This window comes from Parambassis ranga, chromosome 10, assembly GCF_900634625.1.
Source record: "Parambassis ranga chromosome 10, fParRan2.1, whole genome shotgun sequence".
Lineage (NCBI taxonomy): Eukaryota > Metazoa > Chordata > Actinopteri > Ambassidae > Parambassis > Parambassis ranga.
This window is the reverse complement of record NC_041031.1, coordinates 167,050-185,435: the sequence shown is the minus strand read 5'-3', so window position 1 is coordinate 185,435 and position 18,386 is coordinate 167,050. Positions and strand designations below refer to the sequence as shown.

General features: G+C 41.5%; 1 protein-coding gene across 1 annotated transcript in view; it reads right to left on the bottom strand.

The window, feature by feature from the left end:
• Positions 1-1,321: 1,321 nt before the first annotated feature.
• Positions 1,322-18,386, bottom strand: part of fbxo38 (F-box protein 38) — a 28,762-nt gene continuing 11,697 nt past the window's right edge. Inside the window, 14 exon segments of the mRNA XM_028415777.1 lie at positions 1,322-2,595; positions 2,716-2,829; positions 3,940-4,043; positions 4,880-5,025; positions 5,212-5,378; positions 6,959-7,061; positions 7,523-7,623; positions 8,104-8,769; positions 10,920-11,066; positions 11,176-11,358; positions 15,725-15,899; positions 17,190-17,264; positions 17,267-17,334; positions 17,441-17,611. Of these exon segments, the coding sequence (XP_028271578.1) occupies positions 2,417-2,595; positions 2,716-2,829; positions 3,940-4,043; positions 4,880-5,025; positions 5,212-5,378; positions 6,959-7,061; positions 7,523-7,623; positions 8,104-8,769; positions 10,920-11,066; positions 11,176-11,358; positions 15,725-15,899; positions 17,190-17,264; positions 17,267-17,334; positions 17,441-17,611 (2,399 nt within the window). The 3' untranslated portion in view covers positions 1,322-2,416.

Below are 18,386 nucleotides of genomic sequence, written 5' to 3'. Positions count from 1 at the left end.
GCGGTAAATTCAGTTGATTGGACATGATTTGGAAAGGCACACACCTGTCTATACGGTCCCACAGGTGACCGTGCATGTCAGAGCATAAACACCAAGCATGAAGTCAAAGGAATTGTTCATAGACCTGCGAGACAGGATTGTCTTGAGGCACAAATCTGGGGAAGGACACAGAAAAATGTCTGCTGCTTTGAAGGTCCCAATGAGCACAGTGGCCTCCATTATTCATAAATGGAAGAGGTTTGGAACCACCAGGACTCTTCTTAGAGCTGGCCGGCTGTCTAAACTGAGCGATCTGGGGAGAAGGGCCTTAGTCAGGGAGGTGACCCAGAACCCGATGGTCACAGCCTTCCAGAAGGACAACCATCTCTGCAGCAATCCACCAATCAGGCCTGTATGGTAGAGTGTCCAGATGAAAGCCACTAAAATTAAACTAAAATTCAGTAAAAGAAACATGGCAGCCTGTCTGGAATTTGCCAAAAGGCACCCAAATGACTCTCAGACCATGAGAAACAAAATTCTCTGGTCTGATGAGACAAATATTAAACTCTTTCACACCAAACTTTGGTGTGAATGCCAGGCGTCATGCTTGGAGGAAACCAGGAACCGCTCATCACCAGACCAATACCCTCCCTACAGTGAAGCATGGTGGTGGCAGCATCATACTATTTCTGATTGGCTTCAGAACCACTCTGTGAATGCCCAGCTGTAATTATCCATGAAGCCTGAAGAAACAAAGACGTTCTGACAGTCTGAGCAGAAACATGCATATTAGTGGCCTGCTGGAGGTCATGTTGCAGGGCTCTGGCAGTGCTCCTCCTGCTGCACAAAGGAGGAGGTAGCGGTCCTGCTGCTGGGTTGTTGCCCTCCTACGGCTCCCTCCACGTCTCCTCCATGCTCTGGACACTGTGCTGACAGACACAGCAAACCTTTTTGACACAGCTCTCAATGATGTGCCATCCTGGATGAGCTGCACTACCTGAGCAGCTTCTGTGGTTGTAGACACCTCCTCATGCTACCTCTACTCTCTGTCCATTTGCACAACAGCAGCTGAAACTGATTCACAATCAGTGTTGATCCTAACTGGACAGGCTGAGTTCACAGAAGTGTGACTGACTTGGAGTTACGTTGTGTTCTTTAAGTGTTCCCTTTATTTTTTTGAGCAGTGTATATTAAACTATTTTCTGTTTTTGGTTGACTCACTGTGTTCCCTATGAGATGGGGTCTGTAACAAGGATAAATATTAATACCTTGAAAACTAAAGCCAGGATTTAATTTCACGCTCTTAGTATTGAGTAATGAGGACATAACAAAAGCAGGCTTTTCAGTATTTTACTCTTCAAATACTCTTTTACATAAACAGCAGATATCCATGACACCTGTACAATTTACCATCACATACAGAGGCTTTATGCTTAGACCCCAAAAGCATTTATTCTGATGTGGATATTTTTTTGATCACCATCAGAGCATGAATGCACTGAGCACAGTGAATACTGTCCTATCAAATCCACACATGCATGTTCAATGTATCAGTCCCGCCAACCCTAACGGATAAGCAAGCCTCAAGAGAAAGGCTAACCTACACTTTTTGTAACATTGCTACAGAGCAGTCTGTAATGATGCATTTGTCCTAATATTTCCCCTTTGAGAACAGTATGAACTATTGGAATGCATGGTGCATTCTTGTACAGCGCTGCCAACTGCAAGCTCATAGTAAACCAAATGAAAAACATTCTGAAGTAAAATGCCTGAAAGAAATAATGTTTTAGATTGTACACTAATATTTTTGGAGCAGAAAGAACTATCAAATCACAAACAACCTTTCTTGGTCACTGACATGCCACCCACCACCCAGGGTCTACCTCTAACATTCAAGATCCAATAAAAACTTGTTCTGTGGCTGTGGCTGTGTAAAGGAACATAGCCCCCATTATTGTATGTTTAAACATTTGACATGGAAAGCAGCTCGGAAACAACAGCCATGCAGATGGTGAGTCTTTGGTTATTCTGTCAGTAGTGGCCTCAACAGCAGAAAGCTGAATCTGAAACATTACAGCAGGCTTCTAGGCTGTTCTCTGAGGTCTGAGGTTGGGATCCCAGGAATCTTAAGACTTTACTCAAATAATAAGAAAATCAGTTTAAAGTGTTGACATAAGCCTCATCAGAAGTTCAAAATATAGTATGATGAAATGATAATTCACCTTGGAAGTGTGTAGAAGTATCTTCAACATGTTATGAGGTTTCACTACCTATGCCCTTTGATAGTGTTATTCCTCGTCAGTGAACAATATAATGCATCTAAGCATTTCAGTGTGTAACAACACAGAACTGCAGATTCCAAAGCAAGCTCTCCATCAAAAAGACCTTTGGCTTTGGCCGAACCTTGCAACAGGATGTCAGATGAGATCTTTGGTGTTTACATGTAGTCATCGTCCACAGGTTCTCCAGGTGTATCACAGTGATGAAGAAAGAGAACCACCACTCTTTGAAACACTCCTCTTTTGCTCTGCCTGCGTTCGGAGATCTCCTCTCCAATGGTCTCCATGCAGATGTCAGCAGACAGTTGTCCTTTGCGCCGCGGGGCATAGATGGTTGCTAAAATAGATTGTAATGACAGACAGAGGAATATTTTCATGTTCTGTGTACACAATTGTGCACATTTAGAGAGCATGTGGATGAATACTGATAAGACATGACAGTACTGACTGTACTCACTGCTTTCATCATCCTCAAAGTCATAGCGGGCATAACTGTTAGGATCAGCTGCTCTCAGAGTCCTCAGCCAGGGAAAGTCTGTTATCATGCTGTAAGGAGCACCATCCACCGCTCCTGAACAGTAACATGACAAAAATATAAACATCTGAACGTCTTTATCCTTATGGTTTGTTTGTCTCAAACATAAATTTATTCTCCATCCATCCATCATCCTAACCCTTTCCACCTAACAGCCTTTTGCATGCACCCAACAATAAAAGCCATAAAACACTGCACTAACCATGTAAAAAATAATAATCACATTGCATATCAAATTAAACAGGAGAACCGCTACTACAAAGTATATTTATACACATCAAACATAACTCCAACACCATGCAAATCAATTATCAGTCATCAAAAAAAAAACACCAATAGTGACCTAAAAGTGAAATGTATAGTTTGGCTAATCAAAACATTCAAATTTATGTCTACATAGGTGGGACCCTCTGTAATTTTGTTTCCCTTTATTAGAATGAAATAAAACTAGTATAAAGATAGAGTCCACAAGCTTAGCAACAGCTTGATATAACTGGTGCTGCGACTGCATCATTTCAAGAAGATATTCATTCAAGTGTGAATTTTCAACAGACAAGAAAAACAAATGTTCATTTTTGCTGTGGCATCTTAATTTACAAAGAGCCAGTGGCAAACAAATTAATACGTAGATTTTCCCTTTACTAGGACACCAAAAGTATTCAAATACACCCTGTGGTTGCTGTGATACACTCTATTAATTTTTGCCATTTTCAAGCTGAGGCCTTAAAAACAGGCTTCATCCTGCAGTGGAGGGTCACAGGGGCTGGAGCCTATCCCAGCTATCTATGGGTAAGAGGCAGGATCCACCCTGGACAGGTCACCAGTCTATCACAGGGCAACACACACAGACAAACAGCCATTCACACTCGTGGGAAATTTAGAACTGTAAACCCCACACAGAAAGGCCCCAGTCAGAAACGAACCAGAATAGAACCAGGCGACAGTGCTAACCACTGCACCGCCGTGCCCCCCATGGATAATGATGTCATGTTTCAGTTCAAATCCAGCAACAAAATCCTGCTCCTTCAATATATCACTGATTATTTAGAGGTATGAGTATAGAACACCATATTTGATTTGGTGTGTATGAGCACGACAACTCTTACGTGATAAATTATAAATCTGGTGTCACTACCAGGCACTAACCCTCTATTGTATAGAGGTCCCGTCCCCAGGGATATTTGGGATACTTCTTCACATCCTCTTCTGTCCTGGTGGCCTCTGGGAAGAACTCATACTTGATTAACTCTCTAGGAGAGAGAAAGAGAGCAAGAGAGAGGGAGAAAGAGAAAGACTTCATAATACAACTGGCCATGGTGCTTCTAATTACAACCAACCATTAGTTGTGATTACATATGTAACTGATGCACCCAGTTCCATAAAGCGAACTATATGGAACTTCTAACAAAGGAACATTAATGTTGTTGAAACCAGCTGCAAAAAACAGAACAGGGCTACGTTTGTGTCCTTAACTACTACAACATCGTCAAGAAGCTCTTGAGGATCCAACACTTTTGAAAGTACTTCTTGTCATGACACATCCAACACAACCAAACATCCTTTCAGGTCCTGCTCCTCATGCCACTTGCTTTACTGCACTTTGAGCAGCACTTCGGCTTCTACCTGTACATTTTCTGGTATTTTGTAAGGTTACATTTATTAATCGTTTCTAAAATATAAAGATAATCATCAATTTAACACCAACTCAATTGATGCTTAAGCTGGGTACACATTACACGATTTTCTGTGGGATCATACACTTAATATGATACACATACACTCATACTTGCGCCTGATAAGGGATCACAGACCAAATAATTTGTCAAACCAACTAAAGAATACTGAATGCATACTGAGGGCTCAAGTTGGTGGTGGTAATGCATCAAACTGTTTTTTGCCAACAGGCAACAAGCTTAAAGTAGAAGAAGTAAAACACTGATGACAATCCCTGCTGCTGTTGCCTGCGCAGCCAACAGCTCAGAAAATAAAACACGAAGATCAAGTAGTGCTACTGCTACTTCCCGTCATCTTCTGTGTTTACAGCAGAGCTGCTCAGTCATTTTTGGTTAAAGCAGATACTACTCACTGGCTGATGTTGGCTATAGTGTCCATCCAACTGCGAATACGAACTTTGTTACGTATATTTGGAGGGTTGCTGAACTCATGTACTACAGCAATATGATATGGATAGGGTCCCTGGAAGAGCAGACGCTCCAATGCCACTGAGTCTATCTGAAAAGGAGATAAAGACGTAAGGGTCAGAGAGGCTAATGGGTAAGGTGTAAATCCTTGATGTTCAGACATTTCTACATCAAGGATAGCAGTACAGTACCATCAATTTGTATTCGGAGGGAATATTACTAGCGGGCAGCACTATAATCAACTTGATGGTAAAGATTGATATCACAGATTACCAACCTGGTGCATAGGACGCATGTAGATAATGCGGTTTCTCTCAGGAGGGATTCTTAGTATCTCATCCAGGACCTGTTCCATGTCAAGCTTCTTACACTGCGAATAGTCAAACCTGCTTACTATGGGGGCACATTCAACTCGCAGATGCTTTAACACTCGACACCTGGTAGCTATAGAGAGGGAAGACGGAGACTAATAAGTGATTCAAGTCTTTTTCACTCAATCTCCTGCATGTACATACAGTGTGTACAGAAAGTATTCAGACCCCCTTAAATTGCAGCCATTTCCTAAAGTCATTTAAGTTCATTTTTCCCTCATTATTGTACACACAGCACCTCATATTGACAGAAAAACACAGAATTGTTGACAGTTTTGCAGATTTGTTAAAAAAAGAAAATCTGAAATATCACAGGGTCTCACATGTCTCTGAGCTCTTCAGGCAGTTCCTTTGACCTCATGATTCTCATCTGCTCTAACATGCACTGTGAGCTGTAAGGTCTTACATAGACAGGTGAGACAAAGACTAGCTGAGATAAAATTCTAGCAGTGTCAGAAATTTAGGATGACTGTCACACAGTGTGACAGCTGCTACGACCTGTCACCCTGCATCCACGTCTTCCTCCTCCACGCATGTTGACGTACGTCGTAACCTGCAATTGCCTGCGATTCAGTAAATGGTCATCATACAATCTGGATGCTTAAAACTTGACGTCGACATTAGATTCTCGTTGTGTAGTGTGTCATGCAATGGTCTTATAAGATCGCTAAAAATCGCACAGTGTAGAAAGGCCATTATTAGGACAATGTTGTTTTCACACAAATTTGCAAAAAGTCAACAATTCTGTGTTTTTCTGTCTATATAAGGGTGCTGTGTGCACATTTATGAGGAAAAAAATGAACTTAAAGGTAGGGTAGGAGATTTTGAAAACTCAGTGAGAGTCAGCCAGATTTTTAAAGTAAACACACGGCCCTTTCTCTCAGAGCTCACCCTGAAGCCACGCCTCCCAACCAGTCTGTGACTTCGGCCATCATGCACGTACCTCTCTGGTGCACAGAGCAGGAGTGACAACCAGCCAACTATACGTGCAGGTGCGCCTCGTAGGATTGGCTGATGTTTTTAGTGTTTTATAGCTTCAGATGATTCATATTCTTCGCTTTAAAGCGAAACTGCCGAACTAATCTATCTAGCTATCAGATTGTAAAGAGAAGTTACACTAATTTAACAAAAAGTGCATCAGAAGGAAATCTCCTACCCTACCTTTAAATGATTTTAGCAAATGGCTGCAATATAACAAAAAGTGAACTATTTAAGGGGGTCTGAATACTTTTCGTACCCACTGTATATATACCTGCTCTACAGAATATACTTGACATGAGCATCTGGTTCTGCTGTGTTATTTTGCTCATACACACAATATTAAAAAAGAAAAAGAATAATTCAGTTAGTTGTACTGTGCATAGAGTCAAAAATAGGTACAAAAATGGCCTCAGGCATTGTTAGACTTAACACTCAGGACCATGTTAAACAATGTAAACATAATTATTCAAAACAACTATATGAAAAGACAAATTTGATAAACAGCATAAAGAAATGAAGACTCAATTGTTATGTTATTCTACTGGAAAGATTTTAAGAAAAACTTATTATACTTATTACACTTATAACTGTTTATTGAGATAAAGACCTTTAGTTGAACTTTAGTTTAATAAATCAGATAGAACTATCAACCATCAAGTCCTTGTCTTTTACCATGAATGAACATCATCTTGGGACAGTCTTTGAGAACCAGATCAGTGATTCCACAGTTGGTGAGAGTGATGCCCACCAGGTTTTTACACTTCAGACACAATATCTAAACAAGAACATATAAACTCAGTATGTCAGTTTTACAAACATCATGGCATGAAATAAGCATGTTCTGTCACACCACCTACACTCCTAAGTCACAGAAAAACAAATTTAGCATTTATACTTTTGCTGTAAAACTCTGAAGATGGATAATTGCTATCATTATTGTATGCCAAAATTAAACACTGCAAGAACATACCTGCAAATATTGACATTTGCATTTTACACAGTAACTGAGGTATTTTCTCATACTGGTCTCAGTAATACCCTAATCTTTCTTGAATATGAAAAAAGCCACCACATCTTTAATGACATTGTGACTTCACATTAGATTGTGCATATACTGCAGAGATTCCACATTGGGCCATTTTTGGTCATTTTGATGATTTGGGTGAATATCAGGGTTCTGGAGTTTTTATATTTCTGGTGTTGTTTCAGTCAGCTTCTGTGTATTTTTATGTTTACCTGTACATGATCATCCTCAGTGACAGGGTCTGAGGTGCTGGTTGATTTGTCAGCCATTCGTTTCCTCCGGAGTGTGACTCGAGGCCTGGCTCTTAAAAGATCTACACAACAGAACCAGCAAAAATAAAAAAATTAAAAAATAAAATAATTAAAGCTAACAGGGATTAAAGCATGTGCCATTTATTGCTACGCCACTAATAAGCACTGAAGAAAAAGCTCTCTGTGTATATAAGTTTCCAATAGTTCCACAAGGTCCACCAACATGTAGTACATTGAAGTGCTAAAGGAAAACTAACACATTTAGGTAGATTTGCTAGTAGACTTGTATAAACCCTGATATTTTTTTTTTCAATAGAAGCAAATAGTTACATAATGCTGAGACCAGAGCCAAAGTTCAGATTTAGTGGCAAATTTTAAAAATCACAATATTACTGATTTCCCACAACGATCCATTCATCCATCCATCTTCTAAAAACTTGCAGCCAATTTACCCAGAAAATGAACACACAGACAAGTTAATCTGGCTAGACAAAAGCTCAATGTTACTACACTTACTTAGTTTAGCTTTAGTTTTGTCTTACCTGTCTCTGGTACCAAGGACACTGAAGACATTCGTGTGCAAGATCGAGTCAAGGGTCGGCGAGGAACAAAATCCTTATGTCTGTCCTGACACTGTGACCTTGACCCAACAAAGGGGGCAGGCAGTCTCTGTTGTTGTCCTTGTTCAGCTGCTGGTCTCCGAGGAGCATTGTTTACAGCACCATTACTGGACTCTAGACTGCCCACACTGGAAGGACCTGCACTTGGCCTCACAGCTTCCACTCCACAGGGATCCTCTGGGTCATCATTAGCCCTGTCAGATTCTGTAGTTCTGTTAGTGGATGCTGCTGCACCATGGGGGGTGCCCACCACCACTCTCCCACATCCAAATGTGGCGGACGCTGAAGCACCCCTACCAACAGATCCAGTCACTGGCCTCCCTGATGCTGCCCCGGTACTTCCAGTGATCTGCCGTGTCCCAGTGTCAGCTCCTGGCCTGGCAGTGGACTCCAGGGTATCGGTAGTAATTTCTTTACCGTTAGTCCGTTTGCTTTTCTCAGTAGCAACCTTCATGTCGGCTTTAATCTGTTCACTGTTCACCTGACAGCTCTTTTCACAGCTGCTCTCTAGTTCTTGAGCCTTTGGTTGACCATCAGAAACTGCCACCGATACAGCTATATTACGCCGTAGAGGTGTCTTTCCTTTACCTGGAATAGCATGCGCAAACACATCTATATTACTATGGTGGAGACATGCAGTTCTACACTGTTACCCTTTTATCCCTGTTGTTTTTGTGTTCAAGTTCATTTAATATATTGTTGAATCACCAGACATACGGCAATGCAGACATATTTGTCTATTATATCAGCTGCAGTGTACGCAAGTTAAGCGTGGTGAGAGTGCATGTTTGACCAAATCTTTCACAACACACTGGGTAAGTAATCAAATAATAGTATTTGATTACTTACCCAGTGTGTTGTGAAAGATTTGGTCAAACATGCACTCACACAACAAACAAAATCTTACGACTGGGAAAAGAATTACATGTATATTTGCATTTCACATTGTGTACATAGAGCTTCAAAATGCAAAAAGAAGAAACAGGAAAAAGAGACAAAAAGTCGGCAGTTAGAAACTTCATTTAACTCAAACAGGCTGCTCATCATCTGATCATAGGTTAAGATCACTGACAAAAAACAAAACAGAACTAAGTGTAAAAAAAGGACTCAGTTTTCTGGAAATACTATATATCAGCATAAAATATATATTGTAATTATCCAACATTTACCATATTTAAGAATCAGTTCAGTGTTTCCCCTTCCACTATATTAGAAGGTCAAGTCATATTTAGGGCCCGAGCACGAAATGTGCGAGAGCCGAATTGAAATGCAAGCGTTTATTATTATTATATACGTCATTCTTGTTCCGTCCACGGTATCATGATTTTGACCCCTGAGCGTGTTCAAAAACTCAACAAATTTGGCACAAAAATTGTCCCTGATGAAAATCGTGACTTGACAGTCACCATTGGTTTTTCTAGATGAGAAAAAAAAGTCTTGGAGGTATTCTCTAAAACGCACAGGAAGTCTGCCATTTTGAAAAAACTTCGCCATTTTGCATTTTTCACTCCCTGCAACTTTACGAACTCCTCCTAGGGGATTTGTCCATCCACCTGAAAATTGGTCTGCTTACTCTTAAGGCATTAGGGACCAAAAGTTATCAAAAACGCAGCACTTCGTCATATGCTCTGGCTGTGGTGCCGCCACGAAATTGACCCTTCGCCAACGCACAGGAAATAGATGTTTTGTGGCGTATCTCCCCTCATACTTCATCTATGTGAATAAAACTTTACAGTCATGCTAAACATCTGACTCTGCACAGATTGATACGCTGCTATGCTACAGTCACTGCGCCACCTACTGGCCGGAGGACATGTCTTATACAGTGATTAGGGAGTGATTTCGGACACAGCCTATGACATTTTCTTTGAAATAGCAACAGATCCGGGTTAGACGTGTTTAATTTCCGGTTCAATGTCACCACCTGAGCACCTGAAGTTGCAAGCAGTGATGTTGCAGCACAGCATCGCACTGTACAGTGTGAGCACATAAATCGTGCAATTTGACTTGACATTGCATGCCACTGAAATATGCAATTACCATCCCACTCTATAAGCCTTGACGGGACCTGCGGCAGCTTTGCGCACGATTGGACTCAGAGTGGTGTGGGTCTCGTCTCTGCTCTGCCTGCAGCTGAAGCAGACCGCCTGTAAGTGCTTTGAGGCGGGGGAGGAGCTCATGGTTGCTGCTTGTTGAGGACAGTAGCCTAACTGCAGAATGATACGTGCTTTCACGTCAGTCTCCAAAAATCACCAGAGAAAGTCACTATTGCTTGTGACGAAAAAAAGGTTTGGAAGGTCGCCAAAATTTGAGACTAAAGTCTTGAAGATTTGATCAGCCTGTAAATGCAGTTTTCAATAAACTGCCTACTCTCTATTTTTTGTTTCTTGTTCCTGTTTTTTACATTCTTAAGCTCTAATAATTAATACTAAACATAATTAAATAAAATCGGACAGATATCATTTGCATGCCTAAGGGCCATTTCAGTGGGGTATTCTAGTGTGTTCTTGTCCACAGACACTGGATTACTAGCAGCTTTGCCCTTTCCATACATGTAGCCCTTCTATCACTCCCATCTTCCACTAGGTAGAGCCAAAACAGGAAGAAGGGATAGAGTAAAAGAAGTTAGTGTTTACTCACTTACTTCACACACTAGTGTGTAGTGTGTGAAGTAAGTGAGTAAAATAAAAAGCTTGCACAATGGTGACTTATATGTGTGTTCTGTGTTGTGATGAAACCTGTTATACATGAGACTGGCTGCTGCAAGCAGGAAGGTGGCATTAGCCTTGAAACCAGGCCTTCCTCTTCTTCACTGTCCGAGTCTGAGATGACCACTGGAGCCTTGGAGTCAGCTGGTCTATACTGCTGGCCTAAACCACTGGGTCCTGGGCATTAAAAAGCATTATAAATATACACACAAACGGTGATTTATAAAGAGAACAGGTCTCTTCAATTAGCAACTCTTTTAAAATATCAAAAAGAGCAGCTCCAAACCTGCTTTTTCTTCATCAGGAGGTTGTAGTGTCTCAACTGGACAACTGGGCCCTGGAGACCTGTCACTTTCATCTACTTTCAACTGCCCTTCTGCTGTTCTCAAACCTACATAAGGATCAGCCTCTATGTCCTCATCCTCTTCCTCTTCATCCTCCTCCTCCATGCCATTTTCTTCCACCTGTGCTGTAAAAACAGTGCAAATTCTTACTTAATCCACATTTGTTTGAAATAGTCAGTTAAGTGATCACAAATAGAACTCACAGATGAGGAGCAAAGAAAAAGACATCTTCAAAGTTGACATACGTTGCAATCAAAATGATTTACCCTGTTTTTTGTGGCCATCGACACAAGTTTCTCTATTACTTTTTCCTACTTTTGTCTTCCAAGTTATTTTTCATTTACATTTTGCACAGCTGCAAGATTTTAGCAACTTCACTAAAAATGTTGGTTTGGAGGCGTCTTTGTCTGTTTTTTCACGGAATTACTCTTTTTGTTCTGCAACAGATCATCACTTTGTAACACCAGGGATCAGCTGAAGCCAGCCGGCTAGCAATGGCGTAGGGGGATATTCCAGCTGAAGTTTGGAGGAAGACACACCGGGGTTGCAGAGGGATAGATCTGTCAATAACCTGTGATGACCATCCACGTCGGCAATTGCAAAACTACAGACTGAACTCCGAGTGCTCTCATCATTATGCTTGGGTGATTTCAACCACGTCTCCATAGACAAAACACTGCCTAAGTTCACTCAGTATGTGACCTGCAAGACCAGAGAGGCGTGGACCGCATAGAGTACTGCAAGTACGGGTAGTATAACTTCATCACATATGCTCCTGACATGCTCAGTTTTGTTTAATGTCATAAAGACTCAACCCTAAACATGTATGCATACTGACACGAGTTCTCCGGACAGCACCACCTACTGGAAACAGGAAGTCACTTACTAACAATTTGTACATATAGGCTGTGTTCGAAATCACTGCCTAATCACTATATAGGGCCCATATAGTGCCTTTGTCAATTTGTAGTGCTGTCTGAAATCTTAGTGAGAAATTATAGACCCCATATAGGGCCCTCAATGTATCCCACAATGCATCTTAAAAAGTGTCCATCCGATGGTCACTACTTTAACAATATGTACCCTCATGCATGCGCAGGACCGGCGAAGAGAACGGGAACAGACGTTACTTTACAGTCTTATAAATATAATGATGGTTTAAAGAATGTAGCATGAGCGGTTATGTTTGCTTTATTTATGTTTTGCCATAAAACGTTTATTGGGCCTGTAAAGGCACAAATCATAATTGCTAACAACGTAGTTTGTTTTCGCCCGCCGGCATTGATCGGCTTGTTAATTTGCGACAGCAATGACATCATTAACGGCGACATAAAATGAAGGAGGTAGTGTCCGAAATGTCTGAAAATGCTTCAACAATGAGTTCCCATATTAGTGCCCTACATTGAACTCCCCATATGGGGAGTAGGGAGTGAGTGAGTGATTTTCAAACACAGCCATACTTACAGATTTGATACACAGGCATGTCTTCATTGGCCACATCCCTACAGCTTATGGCAGAAACGGGTCGCCTGGAGTGTGAGGGCCCATTCATTGCTGCTTGCAACTTTAATATACTACTTGCATTTTTACAACCTTTACAAACAAGTTTTTCAATCTACCCTGAACATCAACTGTAGCAACTGTGTACTAGTTGTACTGGCAAGTGCAAGTTTTTGTTTTTAATAATCTTGTAAGGGCAGACACTTTAAATAGAGCAAAATTTAACTGACATGTATATAAGGGGTTTGTGAAGAAATATCATGATTTTTAGCTTAGAAGTGGACGTATTTCCACAGTACAGTATATGTCACACATGGACGCTGTTAAGGACGCTGTCATCTTCCTGCTGGACAGAGTCTACACCCACTGGATAAGCCGGCAAGCACTGTGAGAATCATGTTTTTTTATTTTTCAAGTGCTTTGACACCATCAGGCCGGCCCCGCTGGCTGAGAAGCTGACAGCGAGGCAGGTGGATGCCCCACATCCAGTACGACTGTGAGGTAACCTTGGAGTTATCTTTGATCAAGACATGTCGTTGTCTCTCATATTAAGCAGGTCTCCAAGACCGCTTTCTTTCACCTGCGTAATATTACTAAGATCAGGAGCATCCTCTCTCAGAGTGATGCTGGAAAAGCTCATCCATGCTTTTGTCACTTCAAGACTGGACTACTTGCAACTCTTATTGTCAGGATGTCCACATTACTCCATCACACAGTCTGCAGCTGATCCAGAACGCAGCAGCTAGAGTTCGACAGGAAGCAGCCAAGGGATCATATCTCTCCCTGTTCTAGCGTCTCTCACTGGCTCCCTAGTGGACTCAAGAATACACTTCAAGATCCTTACTTCTTAACCTACAAGGCTCTTCATGGACTTGCTCCATTGTATCTGCGGGACCTGATTTACCATATGTTCCTAATAGGACACTCAGATCTCTGAGTGCAGGTTTACTTGTAGATTCCTAGGATTCATAGAAGTAGAATGGGAGGACGAGCTTCAGCTATCAGGCAACCGCTATTATGGAACCAGTTTACCAATCGGGTCAGAGAGGCAGTCCGGTACCGTGAAGTCTCTCTTGCTCTACGTTGTCGGGGGGCACAAACACATCCTCTGAGCAGATTTCCCCCTCACCCTCTGACCTCTCCTCTGCTCTCCTTAGTCTGGATCCTACTGGGTAATATCGTCTCATAATCTGTGTTCACTGTCTTCCCTCGTAGTTCTGTACCTCGCTCTCTCTCTTTGCAGGTCTCAAGTCCTGCTTACTGACCTGCAGTCTGGCCCCTGATCTCTCCTGTGCTCATCGACTTCACTAGCCCCTGCTGCTCATCTTTGCTACCAAATTACTATTCCTACTTATGGACTGACGATATATATAGATATCTATTACAATATAATCACTGTTTCATCTTGCTGTCATGTTGCTCTGTACTGTATCATGTTTGTATCATGTTTGCTCCTCTTTCTCTCCTCTCTCTCCTCTCTCTCTCTCTCTCCCCTTTCCTTCCTCTCTCTCTCTCTCCTTTCCTTCCTCTCTCTCTCTCTCTCTCTCTCCTTCATCCTCTCTGGCTAGCGGCAGGACTGGTTTCCCCCTTAAGCTGACGGTCCTGTTCAAGGTTTCTTCCTCTTAAAGGAGTTTTTCCTTGCCACAGTGCTCTTAGGGGGGTTCCTGTGAAGCGCTTTGAGACAATGTCTGATTGTAATATGCGCTATATAAATAAAACTGAAATGAATTGAATTGAATTGGTGTCCTGGATGGTGGACTATCTGACTGGCAGACCACAGTATGTACGCCTACAGAGCTGTATGTCAGACAGACTGATCAGCAACACTGGGGCTCCACAGGGGACCGTCCTCTCTCCCTTCCTCTTCACTCTCTACACCACAGACTTCACCTACTGCACAGAGACCTGCCACCTCCAGAAACTCTCTGATGACTTCAGTGGTTGGATGTATCACTGGTGGAGATGAGAGGGAGTACAGGTGGATAACTTTGTCACCTGGAGCGAGAGCAACCACCTACTGCTCAATGTGACAGAGACAAAGGAACTAGTGGTGGATCTGAGGAGGACCAAGACTCCAGTGACCCCTACCAGCATCAAAGGGGTCAGTGTGGAGGTGGTGGAGGAGTACAAATACCTGGGAATGTACTTGGACCACAAACTGGACTGGAGTAAGAACGTGGGACACTGTTACAGGAGGGGCCAGAGTCGCCTCTACTTTCTGAGGCAGCTGAGGTCCTTCAACATCTGCAGGACGATGCTGAGGATGTTCTCTGAGTCTGTGGTGGCCAGTGCCATCATGTATGCTGTTGTCTGCTGGGGCAGCAGTCTGAGGGTGAGGGACATAAACAGACTCAACAGAACCATCAGGAAGGCGGCCATGTTGTGGGAGAGGACCTGGACTCTCTGACAGAGGTGTGTCAGAGGAGGACGTGGTCCAAAGAAAGACCATACTGGACTCTCCCTCCCACCCGCTCCACACTGTGCTGACCAGCTAAGGAGCTCGTTCAGCAACAGACTCCAACTCCCACGATGCACCAGGAAGTCATTCCTGCCTGTCTCAATCAAACCACTGAACTCTTGAACTGTAACAGTCACTCAGACACTGTACATTCATACTGGTACATTCATGTCCTGCTCTTACTATGTAAAGGTTTTTATACAGTAGTAAATATGTTCTTTAGATACAGGGATTTAAATGCTGTCTAGGTATTTAGATATTTATTATATATTTCTATTTCATATTTCAAATATCTTTTCTTCTATTTGTCTGTAACAAAAAATAAAGTAATTTCTGATTCTGATGGTGCCTTACACACACGCCTATTGGAAAGTTTGACTATTCTGTTACTATGGTTTTCTGTCTATGATCAACATCAATTAAAAACATTTCTACTTGTGGACACATAAAACAAGAAATATGGCAGGTTTAAACAACACTATATTGGAAATAGTTTTGAAGTTCAAATAAGTAAGAATGTAAATGTGACTTGCCATTGTGATGCTGCCTTTGATTGTTCTGGTTGACAGGTGGGGGAACAGGAGGTACATTGGCCTCATTATGATGATGGTGGTGGTTGTTGTCATTGTCACTGGAGTTCTGATTGCTGACTAGTGCAGAGGACACGCCAATACCAGTTCCTGCACTCAGACCCACCCTAGCACATCCCTAAAGCACATATAATGAAAAACATGCATCAGTATATACCAGCCAAGTTAACTTGCCAGATGTATACCAGTCACATAGAATTTTTGTATGTGACTGGTAGAGTTGTTTTTTTGCTCCGTTTGAAAATTTTATGGCAGTACTGTTAATGCTAGATACAACTACCTGATGAAAATTTAATTGAAGACTAACATCATTTACTGATAGTGAAAAAAATTGTTAAGTTGTAGGTTTAGATAAGCTGTACCGAAATAAAAGATATAAGGGCTTTCGTAAAATTTAATTTCAAATGACTATTAATAATAAACAGGCTGCATGAACCATTTGAGACGACAGCATAACTGATTAAACAGCTGTGGGACTTTTGTCATTTGTTAATATGCAGATGATGCATAATCAGGAGGGCTTTTTGCTGGGGTGGGCTGAATCCACTTGTCTATGTAGAAGGATAGTGACTGCAAATCAACACATAACCTGATAGATATGTTTTTTTCCATGACGGCATTGGCTGCACAGATAGTCACTCAAGTCATGAGTAACCTTTAGTCATGGCCTTTACAAGGTCACCATGCTGCTTACCCAAGTAGCTACGTAACTGGGCATAAAATGCACTCTGTTACCAACTACACTACAATTATTTTTTTCACTCTTTTCTGGCCAAACCATTATAAAACTTATACCTGAAAATTAAGGGAAACAAAGTGGGTTGATTCATATTATTGTGAGCATTACATTATGTAATTTTTTAAAATTATTTATTTTAAATAATACATCCATCCATCCATCTACTACAAATTATGTAGGGTTGGGTGGCGGAGGCAGTAGGCTAAGGCACAATTTTTGTAAACATTTTGTGTACATTTACACAAATAATTCATAAACATTCTTTTGATACACCATTAACACTTAAATATGAATTGCTTTAACAGTGTTATAAGAAATTATGTATTTAACAAAAATATGGATGTGCTGGTAAACTATAGTTTGAACAAAAGCCATCTAATGCATGCAGGTCAATTTTTTGTATAACGTTTAACACCCGTAGTTGCAGAACACACTGTGATGAACTTAATTCTTAGGCTTTTCAACAGTGTGCTCTTAATGTTTCAGGGTAAACATATGAAATTTATTACACTTAATGATTTTTTCCCCCCAACTGTACATTTATTTAAAAGCCCTTGTTTTACTCAAATTCACAGTTAAAGACAACACCAGGCCCCACAATTAAAAGAAAATATGATGATTGTTCTAATAGACCAATAGGTGTACATAACTAAGTTTATAAACAAATACCTTAGGTGGTTCTCTGAACATCTGGTCTAGACATATGTATTCCAGACTTGGTAGTAATTCTATAAACTGGGGAAAAAAGACTCCAGTTTGATAGCATGACAGCGGACAAGAGTGAGATCAACAAGACGGTTCCATCTGGACTGATCTGAAGACAGAAACAAGCAAGAGTGTCAACACTATCAGCAAACGACAGCTGCATCTACTTTTACTAACCACAAATGTTATCATTTCATATGCAATCATAGATTTACCTGTGATCCAGTGGTGAGGGTTGTGGAGGTGGGGACAGTTATAGATGAGCAGGTATTTAATATTAGTGAACACTTCATTCACCACTTTTATGCCAATATCAGTGATGATTCCCGGGTTTTCAATAACATCAGCCAGACCATACTTCACCAGCTCCAAATGGCTCATCTTACCTGCATTTAAACACACGTCTATTTATTTATCCCCCTGGACTCAAGGCACATTAAACTGAATTAAGATTAAAGCTGCAAGCAGCTGTCCTCCGGACACAGTGCAGCAGGTGGGTGACAGGAGGGTCCTGGCAAAACTATTTCTACTGTTGGTATTTTCTATATTGAATATTATCTTGCTGCACTCTCTCTCTTATTAGGGCCCGAGCACAAAACGTGCGAGAGCCCTGAAATGCAAGCGTTTATTATTATACATCATTCTTATTCTGGTGATTTTCGTTCAGGGGGTCAAAATCGCGACTTTCACTGTCGCCATTGGCGGGCGTGGGCGCATGGCTCTGCCGGGCCCCTAAAGTGTGAAAATATTCACTGCAACTGTTACAGACTTGAAACTTGGTACACTGATGTATTGCTTTGTGACAAGAAAAAAAGCCTCTTGGATGAAATTCCACAACGTACAGGAAGTCCGCCATTTTGAAAAAAACCATAGAGAAAGCTGCTGTCTTTCTTGATTTATTCATCCTACCTGCCTCTTACTCTATCATGACATCAGCCCCTGTGCATCTTTTCATATCACCTTATCGTCATATGTGGGCGTGGCCACATGGCTCAGCAGCGCCCCCTAGAACGAGATCTGACTCCCTATTTGACCTACAGACACGGACCTACACTACACATATGTATCACCTCTAGACGAGAACAAAAGTGCCTTAGAGATATCCTCTAGGACGCACAGGAAGTCCGCCATTTTAAAAAAAACTGCACCATTTTGCATTTT